Source organism: Muscardinus avellanarius, assembly GCF_963383645.1.
Source record: "Muscardinus avellanarius genome assembly, chromosome: 17".
Lineage (NCBI taxonomy): Eukaryota > Metazoa > Chordata > Mammalia > Rodentia > Gliridae > Muscardinus > Muscardinus avellanarius.
Window position 1 is genome coordinate 18,266,728 of NC_137803.1, and position 25,278 is coordinate 18,292,005.

The following is a 25,278-nucleotide window of genomic DNA, read 5'->3' on the forward strand; positions in this document are numbered from 1 at the left end:
TACCCATTTTTTAATTTTATTTATTTTATTGGTACTGAAGATTGAACCAAAAGACATTTTACCTCTGCGCTACAACTCCAGTCCATTTTATTTTTTTATCTTTTTGAAACAGAGTCTTACTATGTTGTGAGAGGATCTTGCTACTTTGCTGAGGCTGTCCTCGAACCTGTGAGCCTCCTTTCTCAGCCTCCCACATTCTAGGATTACGGGCATGTGGCACCACACCCATCCTGAGAGCATCCATTTAAAAAGAGAAATTAGAAAACAATGATAGGTATAAGTAAACATATACAGCCTATTCCTTGCAGAGTGACCGCAATGAGGAGATTCCATAGGCAGGGGCCAACTCACTTGGCAAAAAAAAAAAAAAAATTCTTACTATGCGTTCAGTTATGGGCCAATGGCTAAGGGAAGAACCAGGCTATGCCATCTTCCCTCCAGAGCCACAGAAAAAGTAGGCACAGAAAAGACCTAGAGAAAACTATAAGAGCTGAGAAGCTGGGTTATATAGTTTAGAACACAGATGATTATAGCTGCAGGTCAGGAAACAGAGAGAAAAGACTGGGCTAGATTTCAGAAGAAGACATGAATCAGGGGTGGTCAGGAAAGATAGAGAGGCCCCAGAGAGAGAAGGAAGAGAGGCGATATTCCTGGCAGAAGGAAGAGAGATGCAAATATGGGAATATGACAAAGGGGACATCGTGTAAAGACCAGCAAGGAAAGCTGCCACATTAGAGCGGTTACCAGAGTAGAGGGACAAGAGCCAGCAGGGAAAACCGGTCCCTTTTCTACTGTCCAGCATTGTCACTTCATACCCCTTTCCTCAGTGGTGATAATCTGCAGCTTTGGCACAAATTTAATTCCATTTTAAAGCTAATCCATGGCTGGACTCTCTTGGAGAAAAAATGATAAGGACCTGTGATGGTTTGTATTTAGAATGCCCCCCCTAGTTCTCATGGGAAACAAGGTAGCCAGGTTGGAAGAGGGGCTCGGTTGCTGAGGAGGGGTCCCTGGGGGTGTGGCCGGGGGGACTAGATAGCCTTCTTCCTCCCCGCTGGTTCTCTGCTTCTGGCCTGCCTCCGTCATGTGAGAGCAGAGCTGTGTGTGCTCTCTTTCCGCTTGCACCATCACGCCCTGAGCTTTGGATGGTGGCCCTACGTAACCTGAACGCAGAATCTCAAAAAAAAAAAAAAATGTGAGCAAATAAATCTTTCCTTTTCTAAGTTGTGTGGTCAGTCATTTTGAATTAGAACAATGAGAATGTTGACCAAGACAGGAGGAAAGCTTGATACTATGAAATATAAAATACCTCTGATACCCCCCTAAGGAGGTTATTCCTTTTTCAAATACCAACTACTACAATGGACAATTGTGTAAAGGAAAGGCACCTGTTAACTTCTTCACAACTATTTACGGGCTGCCTACTGAGTGCTCTGTCCAACCTCTGCTCTCGTGGCACTTAGCCTACTAGAGCAACACTAAGAAGTCAGCGGGTGATGCCCATGGGTTCTTTGCACAGTGGGAAGGGCAGCCGGGGGAGATCCCAGTTTAGGAAACTTCTTAGAGCCAAGACCTGAAGTTGACTTCAAGTTAGTTGAGTGAGGGGCAAAATTCTCTAGGCCAAAGCAATGGCCCGATGTGTCTGTGCATCAACAAGAGAGCTCGTGGGGGGCCCAGAGCAAAGGGGTGGGTTGGGTGACATGAGGGGAGCAGGGTCAGGGCATGGGCAGCGCGACCTGCTCAGAGGTCTGGACCTCATATCAAGGGCCACAGAGAGCTAATGAAGAGTTTTAAACAGGGATGTGCTATGCTCGGCTTTGAATTCCAGGAAAAATCACTCTAGCTTAAGCATGAAAAATGGACGGGAGAGGGTGAGACTGGAGACAGTGAGACAAGTCAGGAGGCTGATGAAGCTGACGATGGCCTCAATTAGGGCAGCGCAGGGAGCCAGAAGCAGATATTTTTAGGAGGTAAAATCCACCTGACTAATAGAGCTGACCCAGGGGAAAGAAGAAAGCAAAGAGTCTAAATGGACTTTCTGACCTTAGATTGAAAAATCTGTATACGTGCTGGTGTCATTCAAAGAGAGGTTCATGTCTAGTGGTGAAGATGGTATGAATCAGGAGAAGAGATTCTTACTCGGTGGTGGTAAGGAGGGGGGAGGGTAAGGAAACGAGTCCACTCTGAGATAGTCTGAGTTGGAGGACATTCAGGCAAAGATGTCGAGATGCAGAAGGAAATGGGACCTGGGGTTTTGTTATTTATTTATTTATTTATTTATTTATTTATTTATTTATTTATGTGGTACTAGGGGTGGAACCCAGGGGCTTTCTACCTCCGGGCTATACTCCCAGACCTATTTTATACTTTATTTGGAAACAGGGTCTCACTAAGTTGCTGAGAGCCTCACTAAGTAGCTGAGGCTGGCTTCGAACCTGTGCGATCCTCCTGTCTCAGCCTCCCAAGCACGGGGATTATAAGCGTGCGCCACCACGCCCAGCCAGAGCGATGTCATGGCTGGACAGACATGGAGAAGTCCTTGGCACAGAAAGATACTAACCGCATGGATAAGATCTCCCAGGGGAGTATGTTGAGTGGAAACTAGACAATATTATTTTGGAAATCAAGGGGAGAGGGTCTTAGAGAAGAGGGCGGTCAACAGTGTGTCAAATGCTGCAGCGTCCAAGCTAAGATAAGAACTTAAAAGTGCTCACTGGATCTGGCTCTCGAGGCCTCAGTGGTGACCTTGGCTGGACCAGCTTTGCTACACAAGAGTGGCTGGAGCCAGCCTACAGAGCTGAGGCCGAGCAGGCTGCTAAGAGACAGGCGCTGAGTTGGAGCAACACTTTCTAGTCATGAATGGAGGAAAGAGAAGAAGCTGGGTCACATATTGGGGAGCACCGTTTAAAAAGACAGGGGAGACTGAGGACAGAAATGCTATGGGAAGAAGCCAGTGGAGAGGAAGAGGTGATGATTCCAGGAAAGGATGGGATCCTGGGAAGCCAGGAGCGGCAGGGAACCAGAACCATGTAGAAGATTTGCCTTCAGTAGAAAGACCACCTCTTCCTCTTCAGAAAAGTGGAAGAAAGTTCTAGGGGGTCAGCCATTGAGAATGCATAAAGAATCTACTCTTGCCTTGCGTGTGACCTGATGTGAACCTGTATGCACACAGAGGCAGCTGCATCCAGGAGGATTTCTTCTTTATCTCTTAGATTTGAGGATGTATGGTACTTATTATTATTATTATTATTATTATTAATTATTATTATTATTATTATTATTATTATTTATTTTTGCAGGTCTGAGGATGGAACCCAGGGGCATTCAACCTCGGAGCTACACCCCCTGCTCTATTTTTTATTCTTTATTTTGAAACAGGGTCTTACTAAGCCGCAGAGGGCCTCACTAAGTAGCTGAGGCTGGCCACGAACTATGATCCTCCTGCCTCAGCCTCCCGAATGCTGGGATTACAAGCCTGGGCCACCACACCCGGCTGAGGATGTATGGTACAATTACATCATTTTCAGGGAAATGGATGGAACTGGAGGCCATTATGCTAAGTGAGATTAGTCAGTCACAAAAAATAAGAAATCAGATGCTTTCCCTAATATGTGAGAGTTAGGGAGAATTAGGTCATAGGAGGAACTCTAGATAAAAAAGAAAATCCTATGGAGGAGCAAACAAGACAACCTAAAGGAGGAGAAAGGAGGGGGAAGAGGAAAATCTCTAAAACACACAATGTACTTAAACATATGGAAGTCAACCACTAAGCCGAGCAAGGGAGGGAGGGAAGGGGAGGGAATGGGGTGGGAATTGGGTAGGGGTTAAATCAGTGATGTGTGCATGTCTGTACACACAAGTTTTTTACCCCAATATGATGTATGGATATAATGCACCAATAAAAAAAGAAGAAAAAAGAAAAAAGAAAAAAAATAGAAACAAAACATAAAGTTATTTTGTTACATACTTTTTTGTGTGATGCCGGGGATTGAAGCCAGGGACATTCTACCTCTGAGCTATACCCCAGCCTGATTATTTGTTCTTTAATTTGAAACAGGGTCTTAATAAATTGAGAAGAGTCTCACTAAGTAGCTGAGAATGTCTGAGAACCCGGATCCTCCTGTCTCAGCCTCCCAAGTACTGAGATTATAAGCATGTGCCGCCATGACCAGCTTGTTACACATGTTGAAAAAATATTTGGAGTCACACTATAGAAAAGGTTCTGTTTCCATTTGTCTTTTTTTTTTATCTTTTAAAAACCAAATTGAAACCAGGCATGATGGTATACACTGTAATCCCAGTCCTTGAGAGGCTAAGATAGGAGGATTTGAGGTTTGAGGCCAGCCTCAGCAACTTAGAAAGACCCTCAGAAACTTAGTGAGGATGGTTTAAAAAGTCAACAAAAAATAGGTCAGCATGGTGGTATATGCCTGTAATGTTAGACTTGGGAGGCTGAGAGGGGAGGATTGCAGGACTGAGTCCAGTCTTGGTAACTTAGTGAAACTCTCAACAACCTAGCAAAATTCTTTTTCAGAAAAAAAACCACAAAAAGACAGGAGGTGTAGATTGAACCTAGAATAACCCTAGGTTCTATCTCGAGTACCACAAAAGAGATGGGGGGGGGGCTGAGGCTGTAGCCCAGATGCAGAATGTCCCAGGTTCAATCCCCAGTACTAAATAAAAAATAAACAAAAATCTCCACCAAATTGAATTCTTTACGGAGAAAATATGTTCAATACATATCCTTGCAGAATGTAACTACTTCTTCTTCTTCTTCTTCTTCTTCTTCTTCTTCTTCTTCTTATTATTATTATTATTATTATTATTATTTGGTGGTACTGGGGTTCCTGGAAACCCTTCTACCTCCGGGCTACACTCCCAGACCTATTTTATACTTTTTATTTGGAAACAGGGTCTCTTAAGCCAGAGTGGCTGGTTTCAAACCTGCGCGATCCTCCTGTTTCTGCCTCCCAAGCATGGGGATTACAAGCATGCACCACCACGCCTAGCCTTAATATCTTATTTTAATAAGATTAAATGATGTATATAAAACAGACTTTTAGAAAAAGGCTACATCACTGTCAAATCCATATTTTACTGGAAGAGGTTTTAATAGCATAATCCAACAACTACTTAGAAAGGCATGTCTGCAAATTCAAAGATTATACAGCTTTTTAAAAAATCCACATTGAGCCTGGCGTGATGGCACACGCTTGTAACCCAGCATTCGGGAGGCTGAGACAGGAATATCTGGATTTGCAGCCAGCTTCAGCTATTTGGTGAGGCCCTTTGCAACTCAGTGAGACCCTGTTTCAAAATAATAAATAACAAATAGGGATAGGGGTGTAGCTTGGAGGTCGAATGCCCCTGGCTTCCATTCCCAGCACTCCCCACCTGAAATCCACATTGGCCAAAACTTACCAAATACATTTAACACCAATTTTTGGATCTGATTCAGATATGCTCCCACCCATTTTTTTTTTTTAGCAGAATTTTAGGTGTTTAGGCATACAGAAAAAAAAATCTTCTAATACTGAGTTGAATGTTCTACCAAATTTGTTTTGTTTGGGGCTAGATTGTCCCTTTTCATATAAGAGCCACTTAGAATTTAAGGATGAATTGTCCCAGGGAAGAAAATCTCATTTATCATACTCTTGACTTTCTTTATAAAAAGACACACTTGTCTGTTCTCAGGCTCCACCTCCCTGAGAACCACTTTAGCAAAGATTAGGCCTAAATTGAAGTTCTTTGAAATAATGGAAAAGTCCTACATTTTAATTAGCTTTGAGAAGTCAAGGGCTATTTCACTAGAACCCCAAAGAGATGTGAGTTGTGCCCTATCACTGGCCAAAAGGACCCACCTGCCCCTTTTCTCTGGAATAAAAACACAAATAAAGCAGAGGCGCTGACGACAAAGGCCAGAGTCAGGGGTCAGAGTGTAAAACCTGCGTTCCTCCTGGCCGGGGTCGTATCACTGTATTGTGTGGCCTGGAGGATGTGACTCCTGGCTCTTTGGGGGCGGTTGGGGGTGAGGGGCAGTGATGAGTTTCTTCTTAAAGACAGCCCATCATTAATGGCTATCAAGAAATCAAACCTAGTTTCTTGATTTATAGCAATGTTTCATAGTTGGGTCTCCCTGAGGCATTCTTGCAGATTTAATGTGAGAATATTGTTTCATATAATGAAGACTAGGGTGTGTGTGTGTGTGTAACCCAGAGGCATTCTACGTCTCAGCTACACTCCCAGCTCTATTTTATTTTTATTTTGAAACAGGGGCTCGCTAGATTGGTGAGAGTCTCACTACTTGCTGAGACTGTCCCCGAGTCTTCAATCTTCTCATCTCAGCCTCCCAAGCACTGGGATTATAGGTGTGCACGGCCATGCCCTGGGAAGATCGGATTTTCAATAATTAGAAGCATGCAGGAAGAGAAACAGAAATGTCCACTTGTAGCTGGGTGTGGTGGTGCACGCTTGTAATCCCAGGATGTGGGAAGCTGAGACAGGAGGCTCGCAGGTTTGAGGACAGCCTCAGCTACTTAGTGAGGCCCTGTGTGACTTAGTGAAAAACCCTGTTTCAAAATAAACAATAAAAAGTAGGCCTGGGGGTTTAGCTCAGAGGTAGAATGCCCCTGGGTACCACACACACACACACACACACACACACACACACACACACACACACACAGAGAGAGAGAGAAAGAGAGAGAGAGAGAGAGAGAGAGAGAGAGAGAGAGAGAGAGAGAGAGAAATGTCCACTTGTATATACTGGTGTGTGTGGGTGATCAGGCAAGAAACCTTGAAAGGAAAGCCTAAATCTGAAATACAGTACTGAGGGTGGCAATCTCTGTGCTAGCAGAAGGCAAAATGGCAAAAAAGGGGGTGGGGTGGGGGTTCATCCCTCTACCACCTCTGCTACAGAGATTCAGCTCTTCATCCTTAAAGACCAGGGTCCTTTCGAGTGTGTCTTCTCCCACCTGGTGCCTCCTTTTTAAAATTATTTTTTAATAGCTGACCTCACACAGAGAAATCAAGAAGCCACGAGCACAAGAGGAAAGCCCGACGTCCTGCTCTATCTGAAGCGCTGCCCGGATTTAGTCCTGGTAGCGGGCCGCCTGCCATCTCCGGGCTGAGATGGAAACCCGCTCAGCTGTGGTCCTGGCGCCCTGGCGCTCCGAGGCGCTGTTCGTGGTGCTGAAACCCGCTCCAGGCGCGGAGGCAGCGACCCACCCGCAGGCCCTGGGGCTGCCGGGGGCTTGGGCTTCGGGCGGGGATCGATGCAGGGCGCCTATGAAAACCACTACCGCCCACGGAGCTACAGCCAGCCCCACAGTTTGGCTCCAGGTCTAGCTCACTGGCTCACATCTTAACTGCAAAACAGCTGGCTCATTTCCCCCCCCTCTTCCCAGGAGATCCCGCCGAGTCCTCGTTGAGCTTGCTGATTAGGCATATCCGGCTCTCCAGCCCTGCCGGCCGATGCTAATTTTCGCCCATCCTCTCTACAATATTTCACCTTTGCAGAGGACCTTCCATTTGGAAGGTTCATCAACTGAACCATTCCTCCTCCACGCAGCCAGTCCTCTTCCCTCTTGCACAGATGTTTTGTTTCTCCTCCTTCTCTTCCCCTCCAGAACCTCAACCTGCAAGGCCGGCGAATCTCAGTTCTGCCAGAATTCTGGACTGGTTTCTTTTTGGCAAGGAATTGGAAGGGGCAGCGGTTAGCGTCCCCAAGGACCAGGAAGAAAACTTCTTTAAAATACTTTGAGGAAGGTCATGTTGGCATGGGTGACAATCTGGAGGGTGGGGAAGACTAAGAAGGAAGGTTGGATGGGACTTGGACCTTGTGAGGCAGGCTGGCTGCAGTTCCAAGACTCCCAGCAGGTGGCACTCCAGTTCCCAGTGCCAGCACCATGCAGCAGCTGCAGCTGCCTCCTCTTGTCCTCCTCCTCCTCCTCCTCCTCCTCCTCCTCCTCCTCCTCCTCCTCCTCCTCCTCTTCCTCCTCCTCATCATCATCATCATTACTTGAAATCAAGAGGATAATTTTACTTCCAAGCTACACCCCAGCCCTTTTTATTTTTTGTTTTGAAACAGGGTCTTGCTAGGTTGCTGAATGTCTTGCTACACTGCTGAGGCTGGCCTCAAAACCTGCCATCTTCTTGTCTCAGCCTCCCAAGCATTGGTATTACTTGATCCGGGTTCTTTATCCAGACTATATTCCTGCTAAAAGCACTGTGTGTGCACTTCTATTTATTGTAATGCACAGTAATGAAGGAAACATAAATAGAAAAGAAAGGGTCAGTGGAAAGCTTTTTTTTGGTGTGATTGATAGTGCTCAGATCAAAACTGTTTAATCATCAATACTATGATTCAGCAGTTGGGAAATGTAAACAAGATGTGCAACTGCTGGCTTTGGTCAGAGCCCTGGGGGGGGCAGAGAACGGGGTGGGGGGCAAGCCCCAAGGAGGGCAGTGCCAGCAGAATGCCTCCTCCCTCCCACGGGGCAGAGCTGGCTGCACCTACAGACTGGCTGGCGTGCCCTTTGACTTTTGCAGCACACGCGCAGTTAGGCTGAGGTTAATGGCACTTTGCAGGGAGCTCCAATTGAGTAAACAAAACATGCCTTGCCCTGTTCTAATGGAGCACATTATTCCGAGGCCTAAGCCTTCATCCCGGCCCCTGCAGCTGCTCTGCAGGTCAGTGATACCAATAAAGCAATTAGCCAATGAGAAAACTCTTCTTCCCCGAGGGGACTCCAGGGTTTTGTTGCAGTGGCTGTGCTGTGCGTTGGGTTTTTTAAACAGGCAATCCAAGTTGATCCGAGCCTCTTTACATCTGACTCCAGGATAAGGATGGTGAAATGAAATGGGGTGTTTGCCGAGTGTGATATTTTAAGGGACCGGTCCCTTGTTCAACACAGCCTGGAGAGCTTGCTGGTTCCTGTTCAATTAACCTGAACCATAGCTGAACTCTGCCCTTTGAACTCACCCAGCAGATAAATACATTAGCTCACCTAAGGAATCATTAATATTTTTCAATCACATAAAACAAACAGAAATGTCCAAAACAGCCCCAGAGATAAGCAATTAGGAATAGCTCATGGACGGTGTTGAAGAAGAAAAAATCACGAATGAGTGTTATTGAGAGACCGAAAAAGGGGTCAGGGAAGGAATGAAGCAGCTCATGCCAACAGTTCTAAAGACAAAGGAGACTTTCATTTTCCTATCTGAGAGCAAGAGGAACACTGAGCGATATTAGCACCTCCTAGTCCACCCACACTGCTCTCCAACAGAAGAGGAACCCCATCCTAGTACCATAGCCCCCTTCCATCTGGACACAGCCCCAAGCCCCCTCTCAAGTGACTTCAAGGCCCACTTTCATATGAAAGGCATGACTAATACATTTCTAGAAACAATTCTATTTCTGATTTCTTACAAATGAACCTAACTAATTACTGTCACAAAAATGCTGCAATAATAGAGAACCAGCTTAAATGACCCAAACCAGTGGCCTGATTGAAATAATTCTGCAGTTGAAATGAATGTCCCTAAGACATTGTTACTCTTTACATATAAACAGTTTTCCCCCCCTGTGGTGTGAGGAGAGAAGAGGGGAGATGCTAGGTGCACCTATTTTGTCTTTATCCCTGCATGTCATCTTAGAAGAAGGAGAGAAACATCCCCGACTGGGTCATTACACATTTCAGTTTGATTTAATTTCGCTTCCCACAATTCTGCTTCCTGACCCCCTCCTCTCCCAGCCCCTTTCCATTTTTGTTTGGTTTGGAGTGTGGGCTTAATGCCCAGCTATCCTGGATGAGAACACTTAAAGGAATATCACAAGCACGAAGGGTAAATCTATTGAATGAGGGTCTTTAACTATGTGGTTTCCTTAAAGGGAAAGGTTGGATCAATAGCATCAATACGAAAGGTTTCCCTGGCCCTGCATAAAAGGGTAAGGGCTTCTCTTTTCACTGGTTTAACTTTACTCTCTGACAAATGCAAATCAATGAATCTGTGTTTACAGCAGATTCCCTAACAGACTCAACCTGGGCAAAGCCCAGAGCCTTGCTCAGGGGCCGGGGAGCCCAAGCTTGCTCCAGGGGGATGCTTTAGGGTAGGGACTCTTGCTCAAGACTCTGGGGCAGAGAGGAGAGCAGGCTGGCGATGAATACCAAGCACAGTTAAGAGAAGTGGTGTACTGCTCATCCAGATCCTGGTGCCCACGACCTCTCCAGGAAGTAGCAAAATGGGAAACAAACAGGTTCACTTAAGGATGTGTGTGCAATATAAACACAAATATAATACAAACATAAGTCCCACATTTTCAGATCTGGTGAGCCAGCCGACCTGGCTTCCTATCAATATAGATCTTGAAGGCTGTCTGCAAGAAGCAAAAAATCTGCAGCTGGCGCAGGATGAGTATTTGAGCTCTAGGACTTTCTGCTTTTTTCCTAGGTGGTAACTAGCTCTTCTTAGGACTGACAAGGAAAACCACTAAAACTGTGAGTTCTTTTCCCTTTAATTTTGCCCTTCCCTTTAAAAATGTGATGCTTTCCAGAGATTACAGGACTTCAAGTCAATACCAGTTACAGAGAAATTATTTTTCTTCCTGCAGGAGAAAGTATATGTATATTTGATTACACGAGCCAAAGTCCAATGCTGATTAAATTACGTTGGAGGTGTGCTTCCAACCCAAACAAAGTCTGCTTTCTACTGAAAGAGTAATGGATCCTCAAATGGCGAGCGAGGCGCCAAGGTGGAATGAAGATCCTCCCCGCCCTCTGGGACAATTTGTGTGGGACAGTTTTTCATAATAAATGTCCACAGCTTCTAGGAATCCTACTCCCCGAGTGAGGATATCTCTATCTCCACAGCCCACAGCCTGTCTCCGTGCCTGACCCACTCTCCTGTGTCAAGCATCAGATGTGTTACCCAATCAACTACCCGATCTCCTCTCTCCCTCTCCCTGAAACACATTTCACATGTTTTTTAGTGACTGTCTTGTATGAGACTTGGAAATCAAAAAGCCTTCTCAAAAGCACTGAGGTGGTGGTGGTGAGAACAGGTGAAGAGGGTAATGGTGCTCTCCATTGCTCTGCATCTGGTAGAAGAGGACTTCCTAGCAATGGATGCTCCCCACCAAGAAAAGACCCCCCTGGAAGGAGGCAACTTTCCTAAGGTCAGGAAAAAAAGAGGGTAGACATAGCCCTGTCTGCAGAGGAAGTTCAAGGCCCAGGGTACCTCCATCTATGCCCTTTTCCCCAGGGCCATTTATCCAGGCAATTATTTCTATTTATGCCCTCCTCATTTCCCTTCACTGGCAAGAATCCAAAAACTAAATCTCTCTGCTTCTCCTTTGAGGTTTTCATTCCTCCAGGGATCCCCACACATGCTACCACTTTTCATGGAGACAATTTCTGCCAACTCCGGCCACCAGTCATGGTATGGGGCCTGGTACTTTCTCCCAAGAGCTCTCCCACCCTGTTTCTTTGGTCTTCCTTTAAAAATGATTGCTTAGAGGCCAGAGAACCTGGCAGGGGGCTTTAAGGTGAGAGGTGACCTTAAAATCAAGTCCTGGAAAGCTGGCCCAGGATCCAGGCTCAAGAAGAGAGTAAAACAGCTGTTACGGTCTTACAGGGATACAGGAAGAATCTGAGCTCACCAGGAATTCTGCTCTTAAGATTCTAAGATGAAGGTGAGGGCAATCTAAGACCCAGCTCTCCCGGAGTGAGTGTATCTCCCAGGATGCATTCACCTCTCCCAGAGTGCCCTGTCTGTATAGGATTTAGGACGAGTCCAGCACTACCTGTTTAGGACACCAAGGTGATGTGTGGAAGCTCTCTTAAGGAAGGTCCCTGGTGGGAAGATGAGAAAGAAATGCCCACACACTTCTGCCTCATCTCAAAGCAGAACCGGAGTTATTATTGCTCTTGTTTTCCCCACCTCTTTTTCCCCCACGAGTGTAGGAAAACACCCCTTGCCCTCCAGAATGAAACCTCTTGAGGAAGGCTTAGTTTTTTTCAAACCGAAGGATTTATAACGTCAAAAAAAAAAAAAACAACAACAACAAAAAACCAAACCCATAACGGTTTACTTCTCACCCAACTACAGTCCCAGTTCTTTCATCCCCCCCCCCATAAAATTCACCTCGATGTCCCTACTAGAAGAATGAGCTGCCACTTTGCAAGGAGAGAGGTTGATAAGGGGTGGTAGGGTCCGCCACAGGTGAGAAGGAAGAGGCCAGAAGTTTCTTCTTTTCCCCAGACAATGGGGGCGTCTCAGAAAAAATCCACCTTCCCAGGATAGACCTAAGACCCTTGCCTCAAAGCTGAGGGGAGGGGGGGGCATTCTCCTACCGGCTGCTTTTCCTGTGGCCGGGCCTCAGCCAGGGTAGGAGACAGGATGCTTCCCCGGTTGACCCAATTAGCCCAGAGTGGGGCTGACCATTCTGAGCGATGAAGCCTAGGCTTTTTGTTACTGGGCTCTCATTTAATTGCCTAGTCAATGCATCTGTGTCAACAGTCGGCAAGTGAGACTTTCAGTACGTGCAGTAAAGGACCAAAGGATGGAGTGGATCCCGACAGGAGCTGTTAGCCGGCAGCTGTAGCCACGTTATTTCCAACCCGGTTGTTCGCGAGCAAGTCGGGTTTTGAAATCACCGGGGCTTTCCAGGAAAGTTTCAGTAGGGTGGGGGGAACGGTTGCCCTGAGTTAGACCAGGTGCCGGGACAGCCAAAAACTGGGGAGATCGGAGGATTCAGACGCCATTCTGCGCGGCCCTTCTCTAGATGCCGCCAGAAGCCTGGGTGCATTTTGTGCGCGCCGGGGCTCGGGGAGAGGCCCGGGAGCCCCGTGAGAAGAAAAAACCCAGGCGGGGCAGGCTGGGCTTCCTAGGGGATGGCGATGCTGTCAGACCCAAGGACCTGCTCGGCCGGGACGCGGCGCGGGCGCGGGCGGCTGGAGCGTCGGGAGCCTGGGCGCTGGCGAGCGCTCTGCTGGGAAGAGCGCTCTCTCAGGCTTACTGGAAATGCGCCGGATCAGGTTCCAGATCAATGAAATCTGGGTCCACACGTTTACGTTATTGTTGCCAGCATTAATGCTCTTTTAATCTTCTAAACATTATCAGCATCGATCTCTCTCCATATACACATTTGTTTGAGAAAGTGACATAACCACACAGAGGAAAGCCTGAAATAAAAATAAATGCGGGGGCCTCCAGCGTCGGGGCGCCCGGCGGCCTGGGAGAGTTCTGGCGCTCGGGCCCACGCCCCTCCCTCGCGTCCCGCCTCCCTGGCCCGCTCCCGCCCACCCTAACGTGGGTTAGAAGAGCGTTCTCCCGGCGCTTCCGACTTGACCAGCAAGGACGGGTATTGAGCTTTTCAATTATTAATCCGACCAGCCAGCAGGTCTGGTTCCGCACTGGTGTGGGTGGGCTTCGATCAGCCTCTCCCGCAAGGACCCAGAGCTAAATCCCCTCTGGAGAGGTGGACTGAGCCTGGTGCCCAAGAAGCGGGAGGTGGGGGTAGGCAGGGATGGGAGAGTGCTATAAATGAGTCCCCCCCCCCCAGCCCGCTGGTCCCTCATTCCCCAAAGCCCTGCACTATGCTCACGCAGCAGTAGGGCGAACACACTCGGTGCACCTGTCGGAAGCTGCTGCCACTGCCCCCGCTGTGGCTGAGCCGCAGGTGGGTCAGGAGACGTCTTGAGTTGGTTAAGGGCCTTCAGCCTTCGGAACTGGGTCGCTTTGGCCTAGCTGTTGGGAGCTGCTTCCTGGAGAAGGCGGAGTGTGCCACTGCCGGCAGTGGGGACTGGACAGTCACTGGGCAGGCCACCCGGGGAGCCGGGCTAACAGCAGGCGGCAGACACCTCTTCTGGGAATGTAATCGGGCTCCACTGTTTACCAGTGTTGCACCACGAGGTTCTTACCTGGGTTCTCAGTCCCTTCCTGCTGGTGCTTGGCTTGGTGCTGAGGCCTCCAGGGCTCAAAGCCCAAGGGCTTGGGTGCTCAAACCCATGAAAATTTGCCCTTGCTCCCTCTGGCCAGGTTAACAAAAACCAGCCGCGGGGAAGGGTGAGGTTCGCCCTGGAACCCCAAGAAGACCCTCCCAGGCCAGGTTGCTGCCCTTGACACCCCTTATCAACAAAACTACATTTGGAGTCCATTTCTCTCAAGTTTAATAATTGGGGCCATTGACAATCTACATCATGCTGGTATCTTCCCCTTGGCCTTTTAAAAAGTGCCCCCCTCCGTTGGTGGGCTAGGCCAAAGCCTGAGAATCACAGGAAGGGTCTCCTTCCTAGGGACCAGATGCACTGGCCCAAAGTTGAGGTTTGCCAGGTAATCAGAGGTCTCCGCTCCAACGCCCCTCACCCTTTGTCTGATAGGGCCTCCAAGCAGGTCCCAGAGGGATCCAAAATTTAATAAGAGAAGAAAGCCAAATTGGGGAGGAAGAGAGAGGGAGCCAGGTTTGGGCAGAATGGGGTCCCATGCCTTGAGGGTTCAGGCAGGACTCTGCCCATCCACCAGGGAAAGCCCCGGGTTTGTTTAACCCCCAGGGCCAAAGGCTTGGGCCCTGTGGGGATTCCGATCAATACTCCTGGCTGGGAAAAACCCTCTGCTTTTCTTCCCCATTTGCTCCTGTTCACCAGTGCTCAGAAGCACACAACACCTACTCACCAGTTCCTGCTTCTGCTTTTGGTGTCTGAAGAGACTGATCTACTGACCCCAACTGAAAAGCCTCCTATGTAATAATAACCACTCAACACACTTGTAGTTGCTGATAAAATGGCCAGATAAAAAGGCTAAAGCTCTTGTCCCTTTTCAACCCAGGGCAATAAAACAGACACGCGTTTGAATGCTTGAGCAAAGCCGGGTCCTCATCGGCATTTCCCGCTGGCGGAAGAGGCCTTTGGTCTCCTGCCGGGCGGCTCCAACTCTCGCCTGTGCCAAAAAGCCAGCGGAGTGTGCCCGGCTCTCCCAGGCTTCCCGGGGCCTGGCAAGGTCAGCGTGGGGCTGAGGATGCCAGGCGCCAGGTTGTCAGCATCCCGGCAGTGCTCTGGGGGCACTGTAAAAGCGGAGGGGTGCTAATAGGTGAAGCCCTTTTCCTGTAGCTTTCAGACCCACACAAGCAGAAGGCGCGTGTTTTCAAAAAGCTCTGTCCTTTGCGTTACTGGCGTGAGGGGGCGGCAGCGCTCCGAGATGGACGGTCATCCTGCCTTTAACCCCCAAGAGCAGCTGGAAGTTCCTCTGGCCCAGAGGGCCGGGAAGCCAGCCGGTCGCTGGGGCCCGGCTAGGAGGGCCTGTGCGTTTTAGTTGGGGGGGGGGATCTAAAACTAAAGAATACTACAACTTGGGCCTTCTCCCCACTGTGGGGAACCAAGTGGACACTTGAGACAACTTGTAAACTTGAGAGAAAAAACAGGAACTAGAATTCTGGATCCACTCAAGAGTATCCGGAGCCCACGATCTGGGGGATGCGCCTTTTGAAGGAAACTGATTTTCCCCAACCACGGGCCAAAGAGGCAGCTGTCAGAGCGGGGACGCCCCTTCCCCCAGCCCGGGTGCTGCTGCCACGTCGCCTGTCACCTCCCAGCCTTGACCCGGGTCAGTAGAGTGTACCCCGCAAGTTGGGTTCAGAGGTGCAAGAAAAGCCCCGGGCAGCGGGGGTCGGGAGCTGATCCCGCAGGTCCCGAAGCTCCCGAGTGCAGCTGTCTGGGACCTGCGCCCGCCCCGCGCCGACGCTATGCACATCAGTGCCCCAGGAATTGCCCCCCGCGCGCGCCAGCCGATTCGGAGAGGTCCTGCCCGCCGACTCGAAGAGACTCGCCCTCCCCCAGCCCGGAGAGGCCGCCCCACGCTGGGCTCGCGGCGGGGTATTGTGTGTCTTCCTCAGTGGGAGGTCTGGCCACTGCGCCCCGCGGCGCCCGAGGCTCCGTCCAGGGGGCAGAGCGGTCGCCACGCGCTGGGCGCCGGGGTCTGCGCGCACAAAAGCGCACAACTGCGTGCGGGTCGCGGCCAGCGCTGCGCACCCGCCGCCCACACGGGAGGTTTCTGTGCTCCTAGAACAATAGAGGGCTGTACCTCGCGGCTCGGCCGCTAGAGGAGGCACCAGGAGCTAAGCCCGCTCCAGAACAATGTAGCCGGCGCCTCGACCCGTCCCCTCTTCCCGGGCGCCAGCGGTCCCCGCGGCTCCGCCGGCGCGCGGTCGGCGTCCGCCTAATACCCAGGCGGGGCTTCCAGCCCGCGGCCGAGAGGCATCGACTAACCTGCGTCTTCCTTTCTCAGCACCTCGTCCCTCGAGCGCCTCGCCTCTCCCGAGTCCTGGCAAACGCTGGGAGCAAAGCCGGGGCGGTTCGGAGAGTCAGGCAAGGTGCTCTGCTCCCCGTCAGGCCTCGCTTGTCTCTCCCAAGCAGTGGACGTGGCAGCCCCAACCTTCGCCCTGGCACTCTCCCCTCCCCGCGGGCGGAGACGCCGGGGCTGGCCGGAGCCCGCTCCTACAATCACGACCGATCAGAAAGTCCCCGCGCCAACAAGGGCCAGCCAGGCTGGAGATGGGCGAAGGGAGCGGCGCAGCGTCCTCTTGACTGACTGCACCTCCTTCCAAAGACCAAAGAAGTTTGATACATCCTGGGCATAGGCGATAGCAGAGCTTACCCCCCCCCCCCCCGCAAAGAGCACAGCTCCTCAACTATCTCCACGAAGGGAGACTAGGCAGCCTGGAAAATGTCAATGTGTTGTCTAGGCAGAGTTCAAGTACACAAGGTTTTAAACAAGGGCCCTCCCACTTTCTGTGTGTTCTGGGAAGAGAAGGACCCTGGCGGGCACCCGGTGCCCCCGTACTGCTTCCCACTGCTGGGAAAGGTCGGAAAGTGAGGGCAAAGACTGGCACAGTGAGAGGGAGCCGGGGAGATGGGGGGGGGGCAATGGACGCTCAGGGATTTGGCGGAAGAGAAGGGGAAAGAAAAGAGAGGAGGAAATAAAGAGAAAGTAAAAGAAAAAGAGGAACAAAAGGAGATGCATGGGGGAGAGGAGGAAAGGACCAAAAGGAGTGGCGAAGTGACTCGGGCCGGGGCAAGCCGGGACCCCGCAGGCACCGGGGAGCTGGCTCCCCAGCAGCCTGGCCCCTGGGCTTACCTGCCAGGCGTAAGGCGGACATGCGCTGGAACTCGGGCTCCTGCAGCCACTTCCACATCCTGCGGAAGGTCTCCCTGCCAGATTTCAGTTTACTCCAAGGTTTTGGATTCCGGAGTAGGTCGGAGAGCGTCCCCTGAGACCGGCATAGCACCCTCTGCGCGAAAATGGCCTGCGGGATGCTGTAGCGCTTCAGCTCGGCGGTGATGCGCTGCGCCACCTCTTTGGTGTTGATCTCCTCCAGCTGGCCCGACGTGGCCACCTGCGAGCCCGACGAGGACGACGGGGGCCGCTCGCGGCTGGGAGCTAGCACCGGCCCGTGAGACTGAGCGTGGCCCGGGTGGTGCAGGCCGTTGAGGTGCGACATCATGGCCGCGGGCGGGGTGCCCAGGCCTCGGGACAGGTGCTGCTCGCCGCGGGTCAGCATGGCAGTGTGGTGCGCGTCGAAGTTGGGGCTGAGCATCTTGTCGTGGCCCGGGGGGCCGTAGTTGGGCAGGCTCTGCTGGGCGTTGTGGAGTCCGCCCAGCCCGTTGCCCAGCGGCGTGGCGGCCAGCGGCGACAGGCTCTGGCTCATGCCGGGCATCTCCTTGTAGGGGCTGTAAAGGTTATTCATGGCCGGGAGCCCGCGCTCGTCGCGCATGAGGGTGAAGCTCCCGCTGACGTTGCCGGACAGACGCTGGTGGTGGTGGTGGTGGTGGTGGTGCGCGTGGTGGTGCGGGTGCGGGTGGTGGAACTTGTCCGAGACCGTGGAGATGGGCGGCAGCGGCTGGAGCGGCGTCAGCGTGGTGTAGGTGTTGCTCATGCCCATGCCGGGCGGGGACGAGTCGCAGGACATGCTCATGGCGTGGTGCAGCGGGATGGAGAGCTCGGGCCGGTAGTCGCCGCCGTCCAGGATCGAGGCCATGCTAGTGACCATGGCCGAGCGCGAAGCCGCCGCCGCCGCCGCCGCCGCCGCGGTGCCCAGCTCCTGGTGCGCGGCCGGGGGCGGCGGGCCCCGCAGCGAGCCGGCGGCGCCGCGGCCCGCGTGGTGGGGGCTGGGGCTGGCCAGCAGCTCCTGCTCATGGCCGGGGCCCCCGCCGCCGCCCCCGCCGCCCCCGCCGCCGCCCCCGCCGCTGCCGCCGCCGGCCGGCCCGTGCAAAGTGCCCAGACTTTCCATTGTCAGCTCCGGGTTCATGGCGCAGCCTTCTAGGTCTTTGGTGAGGCATCGATAGGCGGTGTAGGCAGCCTTCATTCAGTCCATCGGGGCCCGGGGGCGGCGGGGGCGGCGGGGGCGGCCGGCGGGCTGGCGCGGCGCGCGTGGCGGGGCTCGGCCGCGGGCGCAGGGGCGGGCGCGGGAGTGCGCGAGTGTGTGCGGGGGAGCGTGCGTGCGGGTGTGTGCCCCGGGCTGCGGGGCGGCGGGCGCGCCCGGGGTGGGGGCGGGGTGGGGGCGTGCGTGCGGGAGAGGGGAGGGGCGGGAGGGAGGGGGGATCACCGGGCCCCGCCGCTCCGGCCGGCGCGCTGCCTCGCCATGTCCGAGCCCGCTCCGGCGCCGACGTCTTCTGTTTGGGTGAGCGGGAGCTGTCCAGAAGGGCTCTGCCGCTCGCTCGGGCAGCCAACCTACCCTCCCGGGCCCGGGGCGGGGCCGCGCCCGACGGGCGCCGCGAGCAGCCACTCGGAGGCCGCGGCTGCCTCGGAGGGCGGGCCTTGCGCACGCAACTACCAATAGGCGTGGAGGGGGCGGGGCAGCGCGTTTCATGTTTGGCTGACGGCTCGGTGCCTTTTTTCCTCCTTTGCTACTGGAATCAAACGTCAAGGAGAGGGAGGGAGGAAAAGGGAGGGTGATGGGAGAGAGAGAGAGAGAGAGAGGCTGGAGTGCGAGCGAGGGCGATTATGTGAAAGACGCCGAGCTGTCCCTCTCGGGCAGCTGCGATCTGGGGGCAGGGGCATTGCTTCAGTCCCCTTCGCTTCACCTCCAAGCTTTTCTCGAGGCTAGCAAGCCGGGAGGAAGGGACTCCGCTCCGTGCCGATGTAAAAACAAACGCGCGTCTCCTAGCTAGCAAGACACTTCCCGAGGCTCCCTAGCTGGGAGCCAGTGAGTTGAGCCTTTTAAAAATGCAGGCGCTAGTGTATTCTAATGCACAGTAAATTCCGGAGACGGGGGCGTGCATAATCTACCGCGGGAAAGGAACTCCAACGCCGGGCTGCTGGCGAGCCGCGGGCGGCCGGCGGCCCACGGGCGCGCGGAGAGCCGGAATGCATGCAAACTTAACACAATAACATCATTTAATTACTCGGCGAGCCCATAAATCTCCCGGTTATGAGGCTTCAAAGGCGCCCCGCTAGATTGCTAGAGAAAATTCCCGTTCTGGGAGCTACGGGTTTAAGAATCAAGTGCTGGCTACATCAGCCAAGGGGAAAGACGGGGAAGCCCGTACAACTGGGGGTGGGGTGGGGTGGGGTGGAGACCGCTGTCCGCGCCTGTAGTAAGCAAACTTCTCCTGGGGACCTGGAATAAGTATGCAAACTAGCTGAGACAACGGCCGCAGACCTTTAACACGACACGGACACGTGCACACACACGCACCCCGCTTCTCTCGAATCCTGGGAGGCGAGCGTCCGGGCTTCGGGCGGCGGGCTGGGGAGCCGGAGCTTAGGTTGACATCTTCATATTCAAATTATGTTTTCGAAAGACCCGAGCTTCCGCTGGCTGGCGGGCTGGAGAGTGCTCGCTAGTCCCAGCTTTAAAAAGTGCACCTCCAGGTCTTTCTAGCATTTCCGTCGTTTGCAACCCCTGGTCGGGAGGTAGGAGTGGAGCTGGGGGAGGGAGAGGTGGTGATTTCAGCGGCCTGTGTGGGGGTGGAAGGGTAGTGGCAGACAGCTAGGGAGGCCAACACCCGGCCCCGAAAGCTTTCAAAGTAACAGATTCTTCCAAAGCAGGTTGCGGCTCTGTTTGCCTCCGAAGATTCAAGCTAGCTGAGGTTGCGCAGATGTTGCCTTTGTTTAAAGAGACAGTAATTAAGGACAGGGTGGACATAAGTTTGAGAAGCGTGACCTATTTTCTTTTGATCAGCTGTCAAAAGAAGAGCAGGGGGTCTCCTTAAGACAGCCCCCTCCAACCACTTCCAGCTGTTAGAAAAAACTTGATAAGGAAACAGGGACAGCCTGGAATACTGTATGTGTGTCTTGACGCTGGAGAAACATTCATTTGAAAAACAGTTCTTAGTCGCAGTGACCTTTTCTGCGGCCCTTTTCTCTCTTCTAGCTACAGAGACACCCCCCAACACACACACACACACACACACACACACACACACTATCCTATCACGTGGATGTACAGTGACATTATTCATAGATCAACTTTATTGAGTTCGAGCCAATACGTTGCCAATTATTCTTTCAAATAGAGTCTTCTCTGTGATTTCAAAGCCGGAGTAAGAAAGCAGTACTTCCTGGGCTTTGCCAGATACCGTATTATTCCCCTCCACCACCACCACCACCAGGCTATTCACATCTTTAGTGTCACAACAGAAAGCAGGTAAAATAACTCAGTTTTCTGTTTCTCCATTTTCTTCTCCTTTCTCCTATACCTGTTTTACTCCTAACCTTATATCTGGTGGCTAGAGGCTTAGGATAATTTGAACCAGTGAGTGTTGGAAATACACACCCAATGGAACAAACGTTCACAAGCATAGGACCTGCTGTTGGCCCCGGAGTAACTGAAATAAAGCCCAAGAGTAGGGCTGGGAAGGTGGTCTGGTGGGCCCCAGAGCTATAGGTATCCTTCGCTGCCCTGCCTTTAGGCTCAAGGAGCAGACAGTGACTCCTGACTGCTGTTGCCTCTGCTCAGAAACCTAAGTGTATGAATTGCCATTTAAATAATTTTTCAAAATAATAAACTCCAGTTTACAGGCCACCAGGGTAAATCTGCTCTGGGGAATTGCATTTCGATGCGCCTGGGAGCAGAAAGGTGAGCTGAATTTCCTCGCAGCCCAGCGTCCTTCCTGCCTTCCCTCTCTCCCTCCTGCCTCTCTCCCACCATCCCTCCCCCTTCCCTCGATCAATATTGGCGATCTCGGGGAAATCATGAAATCGTATTGGCTTCTTTGTATATAATTTCATTGGGCTAGATTAAAGCAGATTTTTCACGTTGTTTTCCTAATGGTGGTTTGAGGTTTTCTGTTTCAACTCAAAACCCATTTAAAAGGAAAATGAAAGTGCTTATTTAGTCAGCGCCCTCACTTTTACTGATTTTAGTTTAGATGTCCTTTTTCTCTTTCTAAAATAAGGGAAAATATTTTATATTTTGAGATAATTTGAAAAATATCAATACTAATAAGATTTTTCAAATATGTGTTGAGATACCTTCGACGTGTCTTCCTGTGTCTTTCTTTAAGGAAATAAAGATTTCTTTTCTAATTGCCTCTTGTTTGGTACCCATACTCAGATCTTCACAAGTTCTGTAACTTAGAATTTTGTCTTTTAAAATTTGAAATTATACTCTGGCTCTCCTCTTTCTTCCTCCACTATTTGATTCACAAACGGACTGAACAGAAACGGGGTGTCAGCAAGCGCCAGTTCACGACTATTAGAATCCAGACAATTGTACCAAGCATTGTATCAGGACCAGGATAGCCACTTCTTAGTATTAACACATCTGCAGGTCAGATTTTCTCCAAGAGCAGACACTTAAATGTGTCAAAAGGAGCGAGTAAATACCACGCAGCCTGAACAATAGATACCGGCTATTGCACCGGAAAAAGGGGGGGAAATCTGAACTCTCAGCAATTGCAGGAGAAGGCTGAAAATGTTTACTGTCAGAGGTTTTTTACGTGTATTTTTTCATTAAAATTATTTTAATGAGAGAGGGGGAGAGAGATGAATATTCAACTAAAACAGAAACTATAAATTATTCACACACACACACACACACACACACACACACATGCACACGCACACCACAAGTAAACCCAATCTGGATGAGAGGATCAACAGCTTTGTTTTTACTAAACAACTGTAAGCAAAGCCCAAATGGAGGGGAGAGGAGGGCTGTTGATTTCTACCCAAGTGCTTTAAATCTCTTGATGTTTTGTGTTGGCCCAGAACACATTTGTGCTACAACTAGGTTTCTCAGAGCAACACAAAAAGACATAATGGTGGGTTGATTTGGACTATTTTATTTTTGTCCTTCCCCAAACCATCTGGCGTGTGAGTGTAGGGGTATTGATCAAGATCTGCGAGCTGCAGACCCCATGCCAATCCATAGCGTTTCTGGCAATCAGTGTCGCCCATGAACTGCAGCTGTCCGTGCAGCTCCGGAACAGAAATCTTCAAAAAAAAAAAAAGTCCCCCCTTATCAAACACATCATCCATTCGGGGGTAAGTCAATATCATTTCTTTGTCATTCTGAGAGCAAGGATTATGCATGAGAGAAAGTTTTTGTTGTGTGTGTAGCTGCTGCTGCTGTTGCTGCTAAGCCAGCTTTTTTTTTTTTTTTTTTAAAGGAAGGAGAGCAATTTTCTAGCCATTGAATGGTAATGGTTTTCCAGAAAGGCCTCAAGCGTTTGTATGAATCGGACCACAAATGCTGTTTCAATATTGTGGGGGAATTTTAAGAGGAGAGAGAAATTCTTATGTTGCTATACACAAGTAATAGTACTGATAATAGAGGGTTCCTTTTAACGATGGAGAATTTTCTCCTCTTTTCTCTCAGCCCCTAGTAATGAAGACCCCGCAAGTCTCCGTGATTACACGTGCAGATGGATGGTGGGTGTTTGTGGTGGAAAAGGAGTGTCCGGAATTGTGGCTCTGTCTGATATCTCCATTAGCTTTAATTTTCTTCTGTCTGGTAGCTCAGACTGGTGGAACACAGGCAGAAGAAAACTACCCCGAAGCCCGGCTAGCCTAACTCCTTTTGGCCTCTCTGCTCAGAAATTCGCCAACACGTTTCATATTTCCTGTAGGATCTAGAGACTTTTTTTTTTTTTTTTTAAGTTTTCTGGGCTTTGAGGCTGAACCTGCTCTTCTTTATCTCCTTTCTCTGTTCTTGTTAAAATCCCAAACCAGGTTAGCAGAACTTACAGGGGACTGCCCCCAACTTTTCAGTTGACAAGACACACTTCATACAGGGTAGGAGAGAGAGAGAGAGAGAGAGAGAGAGAGAGAGAGAGAGAGAGAGAGAGAGAGAGAGAGAGAAGAGAAGAGGAGAGGAGAGGGAGAGGGAGAGGGAGAGATTGGGTAGTCTTCCTCACCCTCTTCGGATCTCTTAGGGGAAATGTGAAGGTACAAGAACCCTGCTCATCAGGGAAAGATTCTCTGGAAACTCCGAACCCGGATCCTGCATCTTGCAGTAGAAGGTGGGGAGTTGGGCTGTGGAGGAGAGCTTAAATCTACTATTTCCTCTATAGTTTGACCCAGGGAGTAAGTGGGCTGGGGGGTAGGGAAGAGCCCGCACCCCAAGAAGCCTGGGCATCTGTGTTGGGATGCCACAGCCCAAAGCCCCAGTTATGCCAAAATGGGGTAATAGGTGTCCACCTGCCTGATTTTAAAGAAAGCCAGGAACCCGGTGGGCAGACCTTGACCATTTTCCTGTAGCCCTACAGATAAAGGGACTGCTGGTTTGGGGATCTGCCTGTCTCTCTCTCTCTCTCTCTCTCTCTCTCTCTCTCTCTCTCTCACACACACACACACACACACACACACGCACACACACACACAACACACACACACAACACACGCACACGAGTGTTTCTTCCCTTTCCCCCACGCTCTCTGGGCTCTGGGTCTCCATTTGGATAGGAGTGGGGGCCCAGGCGTCTCATCTGGAAAGACCGTAGTTCTCCCCGAGACTGAAAGTAGTTTCTGGGGACCCTGCATTCAGTCCCGGAGCCAGGCCCACTTTTGCCCACACCCACTTCCTGTCTCATTTTTAGCACTCCAAACACTGCAGAAACTGCTGGAAGAATCCTCTCTCTCTCTCTCTCTCTCTCTCTCTCTCTCTGGGGAAAACGTAAAACGTAATTTTAAAAAAAGTGAAAGGGGAGGTTGAAGATTTCAATCTGTGAATACCGGAGGGCTTCTTTTGGGACAGAAGGGAACACGGTATTTTCAGAGAACGTGTCTTTTTCTTTTTTATCCTAAAAGAACGTTGCGCTTTTAAATAAGCAACTCATTAGCAGAATAACGAAGATGAATATTCAGTTTCCTTCCTGCTATTATTTGCCCGCTCTCCCCCCAAAGATTGATCGTCTTGATTTTAAATTGTGTAAATCTGTCCGATGGATCTTCTCTTTAAGGGTTTCCCAAAGTACACCTCAAGTGTGCTTAAAATAAAGTTTTCCTCTCTTCCAGTTGTCACCCCACAAAAGAAGAACTGGCGTGCGGCCCCTTTGTTCAGGTTAAGTTGTGCGTGAAATCTTTTTGTTGTCTTTTCCAAAGGAAGGCAAAAGTTGCAGTTGATTGTAAAAAGGACAAATTTAACTCCCTGAAAGTGGAGCTGTTTTCAAGTTGCCGGAGACACGAAGCACAGGCGTCACTTTTTAATTTATTATCTTCTAAAAACGATCATTTATTTGCTCTGGAAGTAACACTTTTTGATTGAGAATTCAATATCGTTTAGGCATTACTACGAATACCTAGGACTTCCCCCTCCCGAAGAAAATGGTAGAGCTTAAAAATCTTTGTGCATAATTTAAATCGTCTCCCATGGAAAACATTTTTTTAAAAAAATACAGAATATATTTTTAAAAAAGAGCCGGCCACATTTTAAACTTGAGAAATGTTATTTTCGATTTAGAAATGAACATATCTCGTTAACAAAACAAACGCGGATGGGGTTTAAAATACTTACCCGAATCAAGTCACTCTCTCTTCTCTTTTTAAAATCACGTATTTTATTTTATTTTATATTTTGATTCTTCGCGTTTCATCTCCCAAAGAAATAAAAGAACCGAGGGAATCCGAGTTGATCTTTCAGGGTAACACAATCAAAAGTCAGATGGCATAGTGTGATTATTTTAGGGGCATTTTATTACTGGAAAGCCACTAGGCTGTCATTTTTAGGAATCCCGGATGGTTTAGCCGGCACACGTGTAGGAGAAAGCAGCTCGGGTGGCTTGCGGGGTTCGGAGGTGGCCTTGGGGCGGAGGAGCGGGACTCGGTCCCCGCCGACCTTGC

General features: G+C 50.5%; 1 protein-coding gene across 1 annotated transcript in view; it reads right to left on the bottom strand.

Moving 5' to 3' along the window:
• Positions 1-18,358, bottom strand: part of ONECUT2 (one cut homeobox 2) — a gene marked incomplete at both ends in the record, with an annotated part of 45,121 nt that extends 26,763 nt beyond the window's left edge. Inside the window, one exon of the mRNA XM_080714577.1 lies at positions 17,131-18,358. Coding sequence (XP_080570703.1) covers positions 17,131-18,358 — 1,228 coding nt within the window. The remainder of the gene's footprint in view (positions 1-17,130) is intronic.
• Between the last annotated feature and the right edge of the window lie 6,920 nt (positions 18,359-25,278).